Genomic DNA, 19,313 nt, shown 5'->3' with positions numbered 1-19,313 from the left:
CAGGAATATAAAAATAGTAATATTAGCTAAGATGCTTAACTTATCATGAAGTTAGCATGCCAATAGAACATACTCAACAACTGAGCAAAGTTGGCTTGCACAACATGGCTAGCTAGCATTAGCCAGCTTTACATGGCTAGCTAGCATTAGCCGGCTAACATTACTGCTGGCTGGCTGACTAGCTAGCTAGCAGACTGGATAGCTAGCTAGTAGTAACTAGCTAGTGGAAGTAAGTCAGTCCCTCAACCTGCTACAAGATGAAGCTGCCCAGCCAGAGGTACCTGCTACAGAAAGGTGATATTTATAAATTACTTTCTGTAGCTAACTTAGCTAGATCTTCTGGCTGGCTGATGCTCATTGATGGAGTAGGCTAATCATTTACTGTAGTTACTGTAAATGGCTACCCCTACCTCTGCGGAAGCACAGTTCCCGCTCAGCCCAGTCAAAACTGTTCGCTGCCCTGGCACCCCAATGGTGGAACAAGCTCCCTCACAACGCCAGGACAGCGGAGTCAATCACCACCTTCCGGAGACACCAGAAACCCCACCTCTTTAAGGAATACCTGGGATAGGATAAAGTAATCCTTCCAACTTGTTACCTGTGTGTTAAAATACTGCATCCTTTCACATAATTTAATGATCCCTCCACTGCCACATGCTCTCGCTCTTTCTCTCCAGGATACATTAGGGAAGCTTCTTTGATGTTGTCACCAATCTCCAGTGGTGTAAAGTACTTAAGTAAAAATACTTTAAAGTACTACTTAAGTAGTTTTTTTGGGTATCTGTACTTTACTATTTATATTTTTGACAACTTTTACTCGACTGCATTCCTAAAGAAAATAATGTACTTTTTACTCTTTATATTTTGAATGATTAGCAGGACAGGAAAATTGTCTAATTCACGCACTTATGAAGAGAACATCCCTGGTCATCCCTACTGCCTCTGATCTGGCAGACTACTAAACACAAATGCTTTGTTTGTGAATTTAACTGTGCCCCTGTTGAACTGTGCCCCTGGCTATCCGTAAATTAAAAAACAAGAAAATCTTGTCTGGTTTGCTTAATATAAGACATTTTAAATGACTTATACTTTTACTTTTGATACTTAAGTACATTTAAAACCAAATACTTTTAGAATTTTACTCAATTAGTATTTTACTGGGTGACTTTCACTTTTACTTGAGTCATTTTCTTTTAAGGTATCTTTACTTTAACTCAAGTATAAAAATGTTGTACTTTTTACACCACTGCCAATCTCGTGCTGCCAGACAACATCAATGACTTTATCCCCCTGATCTTAAACTTTGCTAACTGTTGTTCAACTGCTCTTTGATTAAATTGGTTTAATGAAATGTTTACATTAGCTTGAAGTGTGTTTTTTTAACTGAAAGTTGACAGATGACACTGAGTTAGAAGTTTCAAAGGGTAACTTGAAGCATAAAGCCACATTTTCCAGTAGTTTTTTTGCCTCCAAGTAAAACAAAATTACACACACCAATCCCTGTCCTAATTTCAGCAATGTGTACTGATGTGGTATATCTTAAAAATAAAAAAAAGTAAATATTGCTCGTGTGCCCCTGGTCTGGAAATTCTGTCATATTTTTTTTACATCCATTTTCAACATCAGTACAAAACTGTTCTGGCTGCTCCCATAGGATATAATAATTACAAAAGTGTACAATGCTGAAAGTAGGACTTAGGTTTAAAAGCTCTTGTATGGTGTCTGCCTGATGCCTCTGAACCTGCAGGTAGATACAGAAAGAAATATTGGCTCAACACTCACCAGCCAATCGGTGTTGGCAACTCGGTAGCATTGGAAATGACACCCTTCGAGTACTGAGAAAAATTTCCAAATTAATTAAATTCCCTTAATTTGCATTGTGAATGTTGCTTTGATGGATACTAAATATGACTGGTTGTGATCAACAGCACGAATGTAAGAGTGGAAATGTAATGACTTACAGCAGCAGTATTTTTATGATCCAGATGGCAGTAATCCACCTTCAATAACTGAGTATGCCAAAGGAGTTGGGGCAGAGAGCAGAGTGCACAAGGTTTAGGCTTGAGATCCAACAGCGATAAATTCACACAAAATGTGCCTATAATCCAAATCAAGCAGCTTGAGTGCCATTACTTGGGGTTGAAGTCATTAAACCCACACCCACATTTTTTAAACATTTTACCTGCTGTGCTCTGCTTACTATACTCTCACCCTAAAGTGCAACACATCCTCCTGTTTTGTAAAAAGAAATGTGAACACAGAGCAGTTTACAAGATACATGTAAAATATAACACCAGAATTGGATGACCTTCCCTTAAATATAAATCAAAACCAAAAAACCCTCACTATTGATCGGTAGAAAAAGTGACTGCCAAATATGAGAGAAGTCCATTTCTAAACCTGCGTTGGAAACACTTATGAAATACACTGAGTGTACAAACCATTAAGAACACGTGCACATTCCATGACAGACTGACCAGGTGAAACCTATAATCCCTTATTGATATCACTTGTTAAATCCACTTCAAAATCAGTTTAGATGAAGAGACTGGTTAAAAAATGATTTTTAAGCCATGAGACAATTGAGACATGTATTATGTGTGTGCCATTCAGAGGGTGATTGGACAAGACAAAATATTTAAGTACCTTTGAACGGGTTATGGTAGTAGGTGCTAGGCGCATCGGTTTGAGTGTCAAGAACTGCAATGTTTTGTACACTCAGCGTATGTATTAGACATAACATATAAGGGCAATGCACCATACTACACATATCTATGAGTGATATCAATGTTGTGAGAATGCATCTTGATATGGCCTATAGTGGTGACACTGTACTACATTGTTGAAATTAGGACAGGAATTGGTGTGTTTTACTTTGTTTTACTCAGAGCCAAAAAAAAACAACTGGAAAATGGGCTTTATGCTTCAAGCTACCCTTTACACTTGCATGGCAATAGATGTTTCAAACGTTCAGTAACTGGGAAGGAAGCATTCCGATATGTTCTGTCCAGTTGTGCCTCAAACAGGCCTGTAGGTTCCATCAACCAGCCTACATACCATCTGAGTGAATGAACTGTGAGGATGGCAGAGCGAGAGAGCAATAATCACTGTTGAGCTTTTCATTTAAAACTAGTGTAATACTGTTCTAGAGGCAGATTGTCTCAGCACGGTTAGAGAGATATGCAAACTTAGTCATGGGGACAGGCTTTTTGCTTCTCATCAGGGTGTTGTAGGAGGAAGCAGTGTAGGACCTTGAGTTTCTGGATAGGGCTGAGTGACTGGACTGTGTGAATGGTCCTGTGAATGAGGGAGTGTGGGTGAATCAGTAATCAAATAATAGACTGAATCTGTATCATTGACTTTCAGCCCCCCTAAAAGGTGGTAGGTAAACATTCAGAATAGCCAATTGTTCTAGCAATTAATTTAGTACCCACACACATGCCTTTTCTACATCTGCCTTTCAGTAAGCAGGAAAGGAGGTTTGTGAATTACACCCACACCAATAAAAAGGTGTATCTTGTAGCAGGTTGAGGGACTAACTTCCACTAGTTACTTCTAGCTAGCATGACTATAGCCAGTAGCTAGGTAGTGCAAGCCAACGTTTTTCAGCTGTTGTTGAGTTCGTTCTATTGGCATGCTGACTACATGATAAGTTAAAAATAGTAATATTAGTTACGATAGTTATCTTCCTGTCACACAAATGTCTAATCGCTTTGCTGAACTGCCGACACTGCAGCTCAACCCAGACAGTAAACAAACACCTACTATGTCAATAAATATTCTATTATGGGGTGTGTACTTCCAGGTTTGAACAAAATGAAAAATGGGATACATTTGGAATTTATTTGTTTTCTGTTAATCGATGCCCCATTTGGACACCATAAATAAGAAAACGAGTTGATATCCGATTTTCATTCGTAAAATTCTGAAACCAAACAATACACGAGCCATTTCCCCACTTCCTGATTAGAATGGAATAACCAATGAACCGAGGATACACGGACCGCTAGCCTATGCCTATTGAAATGACAAGTCAATCTCGCAAATATGCAAATTATAAGGGCTTGTAGTCTTAATATCTGGCACATGATAATGGCACAATTGCCAGAAAATAGTTTAACATGTTTATTTCACAGAGATTGAAATGCCTTTATTACGTCACATTAGCGCACACAATTTCGGCTATTCTTTTGATGGAAACGTGATTTTTTTTCTTTATATGCCGTTTCAATTTATGTCGATATTGTTTGTTAATTGTCTCGCTAACGTTATGGAAAACGTGTTTAATGAATAAATCTATTTAATGAATAAATATAGAACTTTTTCTTGCTGCAAAAAAATAAACAATTAAAATGGAGACTAGTTTTCAGTGGTCTTTGAATACAAAAAACTTTTGCTAGACCTGGCAACCTTGATCGTGTTTATTCTCCGGCACACTTACTGAAAATCTGTAAACACATTTGCAAAGACAGTGGTCCCCGAGACGGAGAACATATAACATTCAATATTTAAATCGGCTACTAGGCCTACCCGTCTAATATATTTTGTCAATATAGGATTTCTGTCTTTAAAAACAGTGAAGGAGTGAACAAGAACCTGAGGTAGTAGGACACAGACTACATCTATAAATAGATTTATTATTTACACACAATTTGGGAGTTTGGAGCCGCGGTCTAAACTTAAGTTTGTCGCTGCCTCTAAAGCGCGATCTCTGGAAGACGTGTCGCAATGGACCGGTGAGTGGCGTGTCTCATAATATGGATTTTAGATCATGCGTATTGTAATATTATTTTCCTACAAACATGGGTAATTGCCATGAAAGATGTAGTACTACAACTGCATGTCTTGTAAAAAAATAAAGTATAGACGTCCAGGGGCGAAAATCTGATATCAACTTTGGAGGGGACAATTACATGAAATTTTCTCAAGAGCAATTCCTGAGGGGGACACCAAAAGTAGTGCTGTAACACATAGCCTACGTTGTAATATGGTACATTTATATTGAGGAACCAAAGAAATAAGGTGTTTGCCTTACTCCTAACTACCGGTACCCAAAACTACACAATCAATCACAACAGCAATACCATTGCCTTTGACAAATCTTAGTTCAGTTACCAGTTTAAGTTGAGAGTGGGGGTATCCATGGCATTTTCCAATTATGTTCCTATTTTACAAGTCCAAAAAAATGGAGAACCTTTCATAATGTTGCCAAACAAAGACTCAACAAACTTACCTGAGACTCCCTGTCTCTGCCAGTCTGTCCCTGCATATCTGTCCCCAACTCTGCTGTCTGTGTGCCATCTGTTGCCTGCTCTGCCTAATGACATCATTGTGAAACATTTCCATTAGCATTTCACTTCTTTCTTATGAACATTTTATCAACTTGTCTGCGATATTAGGCTACTAGGGTTCTTACTTTGCGTTTTGGTGTACTGAAAAATACTCTGATGTCCGTCTTTTTTCTGCCATTTTTCTACCTGGCTGGCTATACACACACACACACACACACACACACACACACACACACACACACACACACACACACAGTGTGTAGGTTATTTACAGTAGGAGATGGGCTTCTATCATCTTATCTTCTATCATTCTATATGGGCTTCGATCTAAAAGGTAGCTAGCAAATGTGAAACGGATTGCAGTGACAAGAGTTGACAGCTGTATGAGTTCACCATTTACACAACATATGCTGCAACCTTTTGTAATTTTAATAGTTTGTTTCATATTGGCTGGCTTCCAACAATAGCTGAATTTGCAAAGCTAGCGAGCACCAATTCCGTTTCAGTGGTGTTTGCTATAATCTTTGCTACCCGGGTTAAATAAAGGTGAAATAAAATAAATAAATAAAAGTTCCCTTGCGACAATTTAGCTTTTGCAACGAGACCATTAAATATATTTAAGACAATGGCAGAAGAGAGTGTAGTTCTGTTCAGTTTGGACTTCAGTTTATCGCTAACCTTATCACTGGGACTTTGAAGCACTAACTTACATCTGCGTGCTGATCCTGGAATAAATTGACGATAGCAAAGATTCCATCTTTGACGACGCCACATAAATGGAATAGGTACTAGCTAGCTTAATAGTTAATATTTGTGCGCTAGCTCTGCAAATTCAGCTAGTGTGTGTGTGAACCCTGCCAACATAAAACAAAACATTGCTATGGCGCGATTGACTGGATTAACCTCATGTCAGTTACGTGCATTGAGTGCCTTTCAGACAGTAGATACGAACCCTCTGTTACCTTGCCAACTAAGGAACTGGCAGTGGATCAAAACATTGAGTCAAAGGGTGGGGGGTTCACAATCTTTTGAAACATAAAAACGCGCTATTAAGTGTCTATAATCAGCACAATTGCTTTCATTGCGTATTATTAATATTATTTAAATTACATAGTTATGTTTACAGTGATATATTGGGGGGGACAAATCATATTTTTCCCAGGATGGGGGGGTCGTGTCGCCCCCGTCCCCCCTGGGATTTTCGCCCCTGTAGACGTCATGTGACATGCTATGTTGAAATACGAGCAATATACACGTTAATCTAGGCCTATATAAACTAAGTAAGCAATTGTTTAATAATTTGCACCTCTTACTTTTACATGATTGATTATCCATTGTAAATGTTCAAGATGCCAACTGAACACTAATTTAAGTCTGTTAATTTAAGTCTGGGGGGATGCCTCAGTCCTCAACTGGCAGCTTCATTAAATAGTACCCTCAAAACACCAGTCTCAACGTCAACAGTGAAGAGGCGACTGATATGCTGGCCTTCTAGGCAGAGCTGCAAAGAAAAAGCTATATCTCAGACTGGCCAACAAAAATAAAAGATTAAGATGAGCAAAAGAACACAGATTCTGGACAGAGGAACGGGCCAGCATCCCGGAGTCGACTTGTGAGGCGTCTGTTGTTCAAACAACACACTCTAATGTACTTGTCCTCTTGATCAGTTGTGCACCGGGGCCTCCCACTCTTTCTATTCTGGTTAGAGCCAGTTTGCGCTGTTCTGTGAAGGGAGTAGTACACAGCGTTGTACAAGATCTTCAGTTTCTTGGCAATTTCTCGCATGGAATAGCCTTCATTTCTCAGAGCAAGAATAGACTGACGAGTTTCAGAAGAAAGAGATTTGTTTCTGGCCATTTTGAGCCTGTAATCGAACCCACAAATGCTGATGCTCCAGATACTTAACTAATCTAAAGGCCAGTTTTATTGCTTCTTTAATCAGGACAACAGTTCTCAGCTGTGCAAACAATCGCAAAAGGGTTTTCTAATGATCAATTAGCCTTTTAAAATGATAAACTTGGATTAGCTAACACAACGTGCCATTGGAACACAGGAGTGATGGTTGCTGATAATGGGCCTTTGTACGCCTATGTAGACATTACATAAAAAAATCTGCCATTTCCAGCTACAATCGTCATTTACAACATTAACAATGTCTACACTGTATTTCTGATCGATTTGATGTTATTTTAAAGGACAAAAAATTTGCTTTTCTTTCAAAAACAAGGACATTTCTAAGTGACCCCAACTTTTTGAACGGTAGTGTACTCCAAAGTGTAATTAATTACTTCACCATGCTTAAAGGGATATTCAATGTCACTTTTTTTTATTTTTCCCAATCTACCAATGGGTGACTTTCTTTGCAAGGTATTGGAAAATCTCCCTGGTCTTGGCAGTTGAATCCGTTTGAAATTTACTGCTCGACTGAGGGACCTTACAGATAATTGTATGGGTAGGGTACAGAGATGAGGTGAAAAATCATGTGATTCACCTGAGGAAGACATCAGCTTGATGTCGAAACGTCCGTCAACTGTTCGCAACCTGTACAATGGATTAAAGTCAGCAAAAATAAATCACTACCTTTTTTTGTTAAGTGCTCCAACTCCTTTTTACCTTGAATTAGTCCTTTTGGAAGTTTTTCTTGGTAAGCATTTCTCATGTTACACACTATTATTGCACATAGTCCATGCAATTTATTATGCAACTTGTTAAGCAAATTTTTACTCCTAAACTTATTTAGGCTTGCCATAACAAATGGGTTGAATAGTTATTGACTCAAGACATTTCAGTTTTTCATTTGTAAAAATTTCTACAAACATAATTTCACTTTGACATTGTGGGGTAGTGTGTGTAGGCCAGTGACAACCTTATTAATGGAATCCATTTTAAATGAAGGCTGTAACACAATGTGGAAAAAGTCAAAGGGTGTGAATACTTTCTGAAGGCGCTGTATCCTTTAAAATTTTACCTTTATTTAACTAGGCAAGTCAGTTAAGAACTAACTCTTATTTACAATGACGGCCTACCCCGGGCAAACCCGGATGATGCTGGGCTAATTGTGCGCCGCCTTTTGGGACTCCCAATCAGAGCCGGATGTGATTCAGCCTGGATTTGAACCAGGGACTGTAGTGTCGCCTCTTGCACTGAGATGCAGTGCCTTAGACCGCTAAGCCACTTGGGAGCCTCATCATTAAAGCCTTTTTGAATCCACATTTAACACTAAATAAGAAGTGATATTTCAGGTGGATAGAAAAGGCATCGGACAGTAGGAATGGCCCTTATAATAAAATTACACAAAATGTTATACAATTTAACCCAGTCAACTAAACCTTCTCAGAGCCACAACCAATGGTATTAACTCATTTCCTCTTATACACCCATCCCCGCCTCCCCCTGCCAGGCCTGCCACCCTCCAGGACTACAAAGCTGCCATGCTGCTGAGTGGGGTTGGCGATGCCCTGGGCTACCGCAACCAGCTGTGGGAGTATAACGATTCAGGGCCAGCCATTCACCAGGTGGGCAATCTGGAAATGACCCTAGGAGGACGGGAGCCTGGATCCCAACTGCATTGCACTATTTGACTTTATCGTGAAGTCAAACAGAAACAGTTTGGATTCAGGTTATCATTCTATGGCATTCAGTACTACTCACATTCATATGACTGGTTCCAAGTTGAACCCTAGGACCTATAGACACCAGGCACTAGTATAAATCTGAAAGGAGTGGATAATGTTTAAGCAGTGAGGGGTATAATGTGTAACCACCTAGCTAGCCTTTTAAAGAGAAAGGTTGAGCTATTATCATACCACTGCTAATAGGCCTACCTATCCAATCTTTCAGTTCTACATGAAGTACCAAGGCCAAGGTGTTGGGGGAAAGGGTTGATTTAGAATTGGGCAACACTCACATCTTTGTTTCCTCAGGAGTTGCAAGAGCTTGGTGGGCTGAAGAACATCACAGCACAGCTTCCTGATTGGCCAGTCAGCGATGACACAGTCTTGCACCTGGCCACTGCAGAAGCGCTCGCCACCGGTGAGGCCAAAATCAAAATTGTTTGCTCATTGTTTACAGATGTCTAAGTACCTAAAGGTGTTTGGTTTGAGGTTGTGTTTCGATGGGTTGCCTCTGTGAATAGGTTTGGTTTGACTCTCTCACAGGAAAGGAAGGGGAGGAGCTTCTGCAGGATGTGGCAGCTCGTTATGTCGAGGGCATGAAAGACATGGAAGGAAGGAAACCAGGGCCATCAAGCATCTTAGGCAACACATATTTTGTCCAAACAATGTTTAGATTTTTTTTATCTAGTAAATCTCCTCTGATATTTTAGTGTACAGTGCGCGTTCAGACCCCTTACCTTTTTCCACATTTTGTTACATTATATATATTTTCTCTCATCAATCTACACACAATACCCCATAATGACAAAGTGAAAACAGGTTTAGACATTTTTGCAAATGTATTAAAAATAAAAACACAGAAATACCTTATTTACATAAGTATTCAGACCCTTTGCTATGAGACTCGAAATTGAGCTAAGGTGCATCCTGTTTCGATCGACCATCCTTGAGATGTTTCTACAACTTGATTGGAGTTCACCTGTGGTAAATTCAATTAATTGGACATGATTTGGAAAGGAACACATCTGTCTCTATAAGGTCCCGCAGTTGACAGTGCATATCAGAGCCATGCGGTCAAAATAATTGTTGCTAGAACTCTGAGACCAGATGGTGTCAAGGTACAGATCTGGGGAAGGGTACCAAAAAATGTCTGCAGCATTGAAGATCCCCACGAACACAGTGGCCTCCATCATTCTTAAATGGAAGAAGTTTCAAACCACCAAGACCTGATGGTCACTCTGACAGAGCTCCAGAGTTCCTCTGTGGAGATGGGAGAACCTTTCAGAAGGACAACCATCTCTGCAGCCCTCCAACAATCAGGCCTTTATTGTAGATTGGCCAGACGGAAGCCACCCCTCAGTAAAAGGCACATGACAGCCCGCTTGAAGCTTACCAAAAGGCACCTAAAGGACTCTTAGACCATGAGAAACAAGATTATCTGGTCTGATGAAACAAAGATTGAACTCTCTGGCCTGAATGCCAAGCACCATGTCTTGTCATCTACCGTCTGGATTACTGCAACTCGCTGTTGGCTGGGCTCCCTGCCTGTGCCATCAAACCCCTACAACTCATCCAGAACGCCGCAGCCCGTCTGGTGTTCAACCTTCCCAAGTTCTCTCACGTCACCCCGCTCCTCCGCTCTCTCCACTGGCTTCCAGTTGAAGCTCGCATCCGCTACAAGACCATGGTGCTTGCCTACGGAGCTGTGAGGGGAACGGCACCTCCGTACCTTCAGGCTCTGATCAGACCCTACACCCAAACAAGGGCACTGCGTTCATCCACCTCTGGCCTGCTCGCCTCCCTACCTCTGAGGAAGCACAGTTCCCGCTCAGCCCAGTCAAAACTGTTCGCCGCTCTGGCACCCCAATGGTGGAACAATCTCCCTCACGATGCCAGGACAGCGGAGTCAATCACCACCTTCCGGAGACACCTGAAACCCCACCTCTTTAAGGAATACCTGGGATAGGATAAAGTAATCCTTCTAACCCCCCCCCCCCTTTAAAGGATTTAGATGCACTATTGTAAAGTGTTTGTTCTACTGGATATTATAGGTGAATGCACCAATTTGTAAGTCGCTCTGGATAAGAGCGTCTGCTAAATGACTTAAATGTAAATGTAAATGTGGAGGAAACCTTGCACCATCTGTACGGTGAAGCATGGTGGTGGCAGCATCATGCTGTGGGAGGTTGTTCAGCGGCAGGGACTGGGAGACTAGTCAGGATCGAGGTAAAGATGAACTGAGCAAAGTACAGAGATCCTTGATGAAAATCTGCTACCGGAGCACTCAGAACCTCAGACTGGGGCGAAGGTTCACCTTCCAACAGAACAACAACCCTAAGCACACAGCCAATGAAGGAATGGCTTCGGGACAAGCCTCTGAATTTCCTTGAGTGGTCCAGCCATAGCCCGGACTTGAACCTGATCGAACATCTCTGGAGAGACCTGAAAATAGCTGTGCAGCGACGCTCCCCATCCAACCTGACAGAGCTTGAGAGGATCTGCAGAGAAGAATGGGCGAAACTCCCCAATTGCAGGTGTGCCAAGCTTGTAGCGTCATACCCAAGAAGACGGCTGAAATCGCTGCCAAAGGTGCTTCAACAAAGTACTGAGTAAAGGGTCTGAATACTTATGTAAATGTGACTTTTCAGTTTTTAATACATTTCTAAAAACCTATTTTTGCTTTGTCATTATGGGGTATTGTGTGTAGATTGAGGTGGAAAAAAACACTTTCATCCATTTTAGAATAAGGCAGAAAAAGTAAAGAGGACTGAATACTTTCCAAATGTTTTTCTTTGTTCCTACATTTATTTTTTGTACTGTGACAAACACTCTAGACCTCATTTGCACTCTCTTGTACCCTTAGGAGTGTCCCAGTTGAGGCCGGGAACTGAAGGGGGCTTCAGAGTGCCCTACAACCCTGATGGCACCGGATGTGGGGCAGCCATGAGGTCTATGTGCATCGGTCTGAGGTGAGGTTGAGAGTGGTTATATACACTGAACAAAAATATAAACACAAGATGCAACAATTTCAAATATTTTACTGAGTGCCAGTTCATAGAAGGAAATCAGTCAATTGAAATAAATTCATTAGGCCCTAAGCTAATAAAGAGTAGGAGTGCTGATCTAGATCCAGTTTTGCCTTTTAGATAATAATGAATGAGATTATATGGACAGATCCCAGATCAGCACTCCTACTCTATGACGCTTTAGGAATATGGGCCAAGGTAATATTATAGTTGCACCACTGAATTCTATTTTATTTTTTACATATAAGAGACGGTACTTAGTCATCCTTCGTCTGGTAGATGTAAATGCACTCTTACCAACATGGCAGAAAATACACATGGAGCATTCTAGAAATTGGTGTAAGGGATTGGGTCACAATGTAGTCAAACATGCACCTACCACGTTCAGATCCACCACCACGTATCTCCCTTTCTAGGTACCCGTGGCCAGAGCAGCTGTCCACTCTGGTGGCCATTGCTGTGGAAACAGGAAGGATGACCCACCCTCACCCGACCGGTTTCCTCGGTGCTGTGGCGTCGGCGCTCTTCACCTCATACGCCGTCCAGCGCCGACCAATCACAACCTGGGGGCTGGGCCTGGTCAAGGAGGCCTGTCCAATCTCCAAGAGCTTTGTTCAATCGCAGGGCTTTGCTGTCAGGGAGACTGAGAGAGACTGGGGCTACTTCACTGAGAAGTGGGAGTGGTAAGACTAACCAATAACATCAATGATAACATGAAAATCAATAGGGGGCGGGTGTGTTTTGGTTGAGCTGCCATATAATTTTAAGTTCGTTATTTGCTAATTCAATAGACACTTTTTTCATGTTAAGGTCAATAACATTGGATGACACTTATACAGTATAATACAGAATCAAATGACAGGCAACATTCAATTTCAATAATGTGGATAGATACAGATCTTAGCTTATGATTTCAAACCATAACCCTCAGCAAGTCAAGGCAGCTGGCTGAAAGGTGGAATTAATTACATGCTGATGTACAGTAAATAAGGAATGAAAAAACAAAATCAATGTAAAAGCATTCATGTCTGCTCTGGAGTGACGTTTCCCCAGAGGTATCTAGGATCAGCTTCCCCTTCCCCAATTCTAACCTTAACCATTAGTGGGTAAAATTCAAAAACCGAACCAAGATTATTATCTGGGGGCAACTTCACCCCACACCTCCATCCCCTTCTATGACCCCCTTCCCCTCCATAGGTACCTGGAGCTGAGAGGCCTCTCCGAGAGGACGGGCCCCGTGCTTTGGCCGGCGTCCTATGGGCCGGCGGAGAGAGACAAGGTCTATAAGAGCTTCAGCCTGAAGGGCTGGGCGGGCCGCAGCGGCCACGACGCTCCAATGATCGCCCTGGATGCCCTGCTTGGGGCGGGGTCAGACTGGGAGGAGCTGATGAGCCGCGGGGGCTTCCATGGAGGTCAGTTCACAGTGCAGTGTTTTGCCTTAGAAAATGATAGAGGCTTCGAGTGGCCAAAAGGCCTTATTAGCATAGGCAGCGCCATTGAGGGCTTCCACCATTTTAATGTAGTTAACTGGGTGGGACTTCCAACTTCATTGGCTGATCCCTCCTGGTGACCCTGTTGGAGTCCTGTCCAGCTAGGTCATCAGGAGATATCAGCCAATCGTGAAGAAAATTGCCTACTTCAAAATGGAGATTGCCTCAATGGCAATGCCCATGCTGTCACAGACGCTATAATGGCACAGATACAAAGATGAGTTCTATCGATCGGCCGCATTCCTGTCCGACTACATTGCTGACGCATGCCAGATCTTACAACATCTGGATAGCTGTTTAAAATTTCAGCTAACCATGTCATATGATATAGCAATCTCATGCTCGACTGTGCAGTAAAGGACGTGGCATGCAACCATTGGTTGATGCAATGTGATCCGCCGGGAATGTGACACTTGTGTGTTTATGTCACAATTTCTTGGTAGTGAGTGACTTGATGGCCATCTTAGAAAGGACAATATTGGCAACACTCTGAATTGAGGAAATACATAAACTATATGCTTAAATTAAGGTTTGTGTGGTCTCTTGGGCCACTTTTTTTATACTCGCATTCCATGCATTGTTTACTTCACAGGACTTTCTGTAGATATTGTATTAAATTATAAGTCAGACATTACTCTTCTCTAAAACAATTAAGATCAAATGTATTTATAAAGCTCTTTTTACATCAGCATAATGTCACAAAGTGCTTATACAGAAACTCAGCCTAAAACCCCAAAAAGGAAGCAATGCAGATGTAGAAGCACAGTGGCTAGGAAAAACTCCCTAGAAAGGCAGGAGCCTAGGAAGAAACCTAGAAAGGAACCAGGGCTCTGAGGGGTGGCCAGACCTCTTCTGGCTGGGCCGGGTGGAGATAAGAGTACATGGCCATTAAGGCCAGATCGTTCTTCAAGATGTTCAAATGTTCATAGATGATCAGTAGGGTTAAATAATAATCACAGTGGTTGTAACAGGTCAGCACATCAGGAGTTAATGTCAGTTGTCTTTTCATAGATGAGCTGGATCAGCTGCACAACCAGGTGGACTGGGGACAGCCAGGAGTCATCTCAGGCCAGGTAGTTCTGAGGCATGGTCCTAGGGCTCAGGTCCGCACACACACAGAGAATAGATTTTGCAGCATAGATACTGGAGGCTGAGACGTGGGGACACGACTCGAAACCCCCTGGACAGGGCCAACCAGGCAGGCTTTTACCCCATCCACTTTACAAAAGCACAGCCCCCACACCACTAGAGGGATCTCAACAGACCACTAACGTACTACCCTGAGAAAGCTGAGTATAGCCCATGAAGATCTCCTCCAAGACCAGACAGGAAAATCACGTCAAGTAGAGTATAGCAAAACGTGTAGGTATGTACGGCAGGACCAAATCAGAGAGATAGGTAAGAGCAAGTCCATGTAATGCTTTGTAGGTTAGCAGTAAAACCTTGAAATCAGCCCTAGCCTTAACATGAATCCAGTGTAGAGAGGCTAGCACTGGAGTAATATAATGAAATTGTTTGGTTCTAGTCAAGATTCTAGCTGCTGTATTTAGCAATAACTGAAGATGACTGAAGATGATTGAAGATGATTTAGTGCCTTATCTGGGTAGCCAGAGAGTAGAGCATTGCAGTAGTCTAATCTAGAAAAAGCATGGATTAGTTTTTCTGCATCATTTTTGGACAAAACGTTTGATTTTTGCAATGTTACGAAGATGGAAAAAAGCTGCCCTTGAAATATTCTTGATATGTTCGTCAAAAGAGAGATCAGGGTCCAGAGTAACACTAAGGTCCTTCAGTTTGAATAGAGACTGTACCAACCATCAAGATTGTCAGCTCAAACAGCAGATAGCATTGTTTCTTAGGATCTAGAACTAGCATCTCTGTTTTGTCAGTGTAAAAGTAAAACATTTTCCGCCATCCACTTCCTTATGGATGAAACACAGGCTCCCAGGGTAGGCAATTTTGGGGCTTCACCATCTTTCATCCAAATGTACAGCTGTGTGTCATCCGCATAGCAGTGAAAGTTGGCATCGTGTTTCCGAATGACATCACCAAGAAGTAGAATATATAGTGAGAACAATAGTGGTCCTAAAACAGAACCTTGAGGAACACCGAAACATACAATTGATTTGTCAGAGGACAAACCATCCAGATACGAACTGATATCTTTCCGACATAAGATCTAAACCAGGCAAGAACTTGTCCTTGTAGACCAACCGATCACCACAAAGGTCTAGGAGTACGAGGACAGGTGCAGAGCCTTGGTCTGATGCCATTAAAAGGTAATTTACTACCTTCACAAGTGCAGTCTCAGTACTATGATGGGGTCTAAACCCAGAATGGAGTGTTTTGTATACATTATTTGTCTTCAGGAAGGCAGTGTGTTGTTGCGCAACAGCTTTTTCCCAACATTTTGAGAGGAATGGAAGATTCTATATTGGCTTGGTCAAGGTTTGGCTTTTTCAGGAGAGGCTTTATTACTGCCACTTTTAGTGAGTTTGGTACACATCCGGAGGATAGGAAACTGTTACTTATGTTCAACATAGAAGGGCCAAGCACAAGAAGTAGCTCTTTCAGTAGTTTAGTTGGAATAGGGTCCAGAAAGCAGCTGGAAGTTTTAGAGGCCATGACTATTTTCGTGAATGTATCGAGAGATACAGGATTAAAAAACTCCAGTGATCCTAGGTCCTGGCAGTTCTATGCAGATTCAGGACAACTGAGTTTTGGAGTAATACGCAAATTCAAAGAGGAGCCGTAATTTGCTTTCTAATGATCATAATCTTTTAGTCGAAGAAGTTCATGAATTCATCACCGCTCAAGTGAAGGTCATCCTCTCTTGGGGAATGCTGGTTTTTAGTTAGCTTTGCGACAGTATAAAACATGGAAAGTGCTGCTTTTTAGTTAGCTTTGTGACAGTATAAAACTTTTATTTTGGTTTGTTTTTATTCTCCTCAAATTTAGGTTGGAAAAGTAGGCTGATCGAGCAGCAGTGAGGGCTCTGCACGGTACTGTCTTTGCAAGCTAGTCGGAAGACTTCCAGTTTGGTGGAGCGCCATTTCTGTTCCAGTTCTCTGGAAGCTTGCTTCAGGGCTCTGGTATTTTCTGTATACCAGGGAGCAAATTACTTGTGACAAATATTTTAAGTTTTTAGAGTTGCGACTGCATCTAGGGTTTTAAGCAAGGTTAGGCGGTTAACATATGTTTGTACTCCAACATCCTTCGGTAGGTGGAGGGAGTCTGGAAAAACATTTAGATCCACAATATTTATTCCACGGGACAAAACTAGATCCAGGTTATTACTGTGGCAATGAGTTGGTCCGGAGACATGTTAGACCAACCCACTGAGTCGATGATGGCTCCGAAAGCCTTTTGGAGTGGGACTGTGGACTTTTCCATGTGAATATTTAAGTCAAACATTTGAATATTATGAGATATCTAAAGGCGTATACAGCCATGTTTAGTTTTGCCCGACCTCGATCGAGGCACAGACAAAGTCTCAATGAGCTGACTATACTGACTGTGCTAGTGGCAGACTCCACTAAGCTGGCAGGCTGGCTAACAGCCTGCTGCCTGGCCTGCACCCTATCTCATTGTGGAGCTAGAAGAGATAGAGCCCTGTCTATGTTGATAGATGGGATGAGAGCGCCCTTCCAGCTTGGATGGAGTCCATCACTCCTCAGCAGGCCAGGCTTGGTCCTGTTTGTGGGGGTCCCAGAATGCGGGCCAGAAAACAGTTTTCAAACAGCGATTGAGTTATATTGCGCTTGGTGACCTCTGTTTCATCCTAACATCGTTGGTACCGATGTGGATAACAATATCCCTATACCATCTACACTTGCCAGTTTTAGCATCAGCCAGCACCATCTTCAGATTAGCCTTTACATCGGTAGCCCTGTCCCCTGGTAAACAATGTATAATCGCTGGATGATTCTGTTTAAGTCTAATATTGCGGGTAATGGAGTCACCAATGACTTGGGTTTTCAATTTGTCAGAGCTAATGGTGGGAGGCTTCGGCGGCTCAGACCCCGTAAAGGGTGGAGGAGAGACCTGAGATGGCGCAGGCTCTGAATCAGACTTGTTGCTTAGTGGAGAAAACCGTTTGAAAAGTTTCTAAATCTGCCGAATGAGCGACACTGGTTGTGCATGCAGAGAGCATTTCTTTCCAGAAGCCATGAGAAAATTGTCTGGCTGAGACTGTGCAGGGGGATTAACAATACTACCAGTATTTACTGGTGGCACAGACGCTGTATCATCCTTTCCTACACTTAGATTGCCCTTGCCTAACGATTGCGTCTGAAGCCAAGTTTGCAACTCTGCTATCCTCACCACAAGGCAATAGTTCTCCTGTATATAAAGAGTACAGCGACTCCAATGAGAAGGCATAATGTTACTTAGCTTTCTTTTTTTGTCTGGAGGAGGTCCTGCAAATCCAATTGTGAGATCAATACCAAATAAGAGGTGTGTTTGATTCAGATTGGGTTTACATTTTTGAAACCATATTTCTTTTCATTCCTTAATAATTGTTGGGTGTTTATTGGACAGCTAGCCAGTCAACAAGAGATAGTAAAGATATGTGCCAGAAGGGGGGTGGGACATATTTGTAACTGTGTGCAGTGACAGCGGTGTCACAAACTACAAGACCAACCCCAGGCCACATGGTTGCATTAGAATCCACTTCTACATAACTTCACCTCAGTAATTCACCCACCTCCATCTACTTGATTCCTCTCCCGCCTCATCTATTTTATATTCACTTCTTCATCCATCTCACTCCCCCATTCACCTACCTCTCCCCCCTCCCCCAATTCCAGGTGACAGTGACAGTACGGCGGTGATCGCCTGCTGCTGCTGGGGGCTGCTCCATGGCACGGAGGGCGTCCCGCCTGGCAACTACACCCACCTGGAGTACAGGGAGCGGCTGGAGAGCAGCGCTGAAAAGCTCTACGCCCTATCACACACAGGAGGTGACAAGTATGATCCATAAAGCACTGAGGGGGGAGACGAAGAGAGAAAATGTGAGAATGAGATTCTTTAATGTTTTACTGTCTTAACCACATGCATTGTCGCTGTACTCAGTCTTGCCCAAAAGTAACTACGCTTGGTAGGTAGTCAATTGATCCGGTGTAGCGCTGTCACAGTGTAATAGAAAAACTGTCATGTCAACGTAGATGCCTGGAGAAAATGGTTCCGTCCCACTGACCAAGAGCAAGGTTGTATCCCAAATAGAACTCTATTCCCTATGGGCTCTGTTCAAAAGTAGGGCATTATATGTAGGGAATAGGGTTCCATTTGGGACACATATAAAATCTACACCCAAGTACAATGAGGAGGTGGAGGATTGAGTCATACAAGAGGCTTCCCTCTATTGAGCATTGACAATACATGATAAATTAAGGGAGTACAGTGCATTCGGAAAGTATTCAGACCCCTTGACTTTTTCCACATTTTGTTACGTTACAGCCTTATTCTGAAATTGATTATTTTCCTCATTAATCTACACACAATACCCCATAATGACAAAGAAATGTTTGCAAAAAAAACGACCTTATTCTGACCCTTTACTATGAGACTTGAAATTGAGCTCAGGTGCATCCTGTTTCCATTGATCATCCTTGAGATGTTTCTACAACTTGTTATCCACCTGTGGTAAATTCAATTGATTGGACATCATTTGGAGAAGGAACACACCTGTCTATACAAGGTCCCACAGTTGACAGTGCATATCAGAGCAAAAACCAAGCCATGAGGTCGAAGGAATTGTCCGTAGAGCACCGAGACAGGATTGTGTCGAAAAATGTCTGCAGCATCAAAGATCCTCAAGAACACAGTGGCCTCCATCATTCTTAAATGGAAGAAGTTTGAAACCACCAAGACCTGGTCGCTCCAGAGTTCCTC

General features: G+C 42.2%; 1 protein-coding gene across 2 annotated transcripts; it reads left to right on the top strand.

Moving 5' to 3' along the window:
* Window positions 1-4,365: 4,365 nt before the first annotated feature.
* On the top strand, window positions 4,366-18,894 carry adprh (ADP-ribosylarginine hydrolase). 2 transcript variants are annotated; one of them, XM_029713617.1, is made up of 8 exons: window positions 4,366-4,736; window positions 8,692-8,806; window positions 9,215-9,323; window positions 9,449-9,517; window positions 11,769-11,874; window positions 12,348-12,614; window positions 13,129-13,343; window positions 18,230-18,894. In XM_029713617.1, the coding sequence occupies exons 1-8, from the start codon at window positions 4,729-4,731 to the stop codon at window positions 18,400-18,402; spliced, it is 1,062 nt and encodes a 353-aa protein (XP_029569477.1). In that variant the 5' UTR covers window positions 4,366-4,728; the 3' UTR covers window positions 18,403-18,894. The 2 variants fall into 2 exon arrangements, with proteins under 2 accessions (XP_029569477.1, XP_029569469.1); XM_029713609.1 differs by having other exon boundaries at window positions 9,449-9,547; window positions 18,230-18,893.
* Window positions 18,895-19,313: the final 419 nt, after the last annotated feature.

The sequence above is a fragment of the Salmo trutta genome, chromosome 2 (genome assembly GCF_901001165.1).
Source record: "Salmo trutta chromosome 2, fSalTru1.1, whole genome shotgun sequence".
Taxonomy (NCBI): Eukaryota; Metazoa; Chordata; class Actinopteri; order Salmoniformes; family Salmonidae; genus Salmo; species Salmo trutta.
This window is presented reverse-complemented; position numbering and strand designations above follow the sequence as displayed.

Excerpts from the sequence above, each read along its gene's own strand:
- adprh (XM_029713609.1), top strand. Across the intron at positions 12,615-13,128 it reads TTCACTGAGAAGTGGGAGTG|GTACCTGGAGCTGAGAGGCC; the intron begins GTAAGACTAACC and ends TCCCCTCCATAG. Across the intron at positions 13,344-18,229 it reads CCGCGGGGGCTTCCATGGAG|GTGACAGTGACAGTACGGCG; the intron begins GTCAGTTCACAG and ends CCCCAATTCCAG.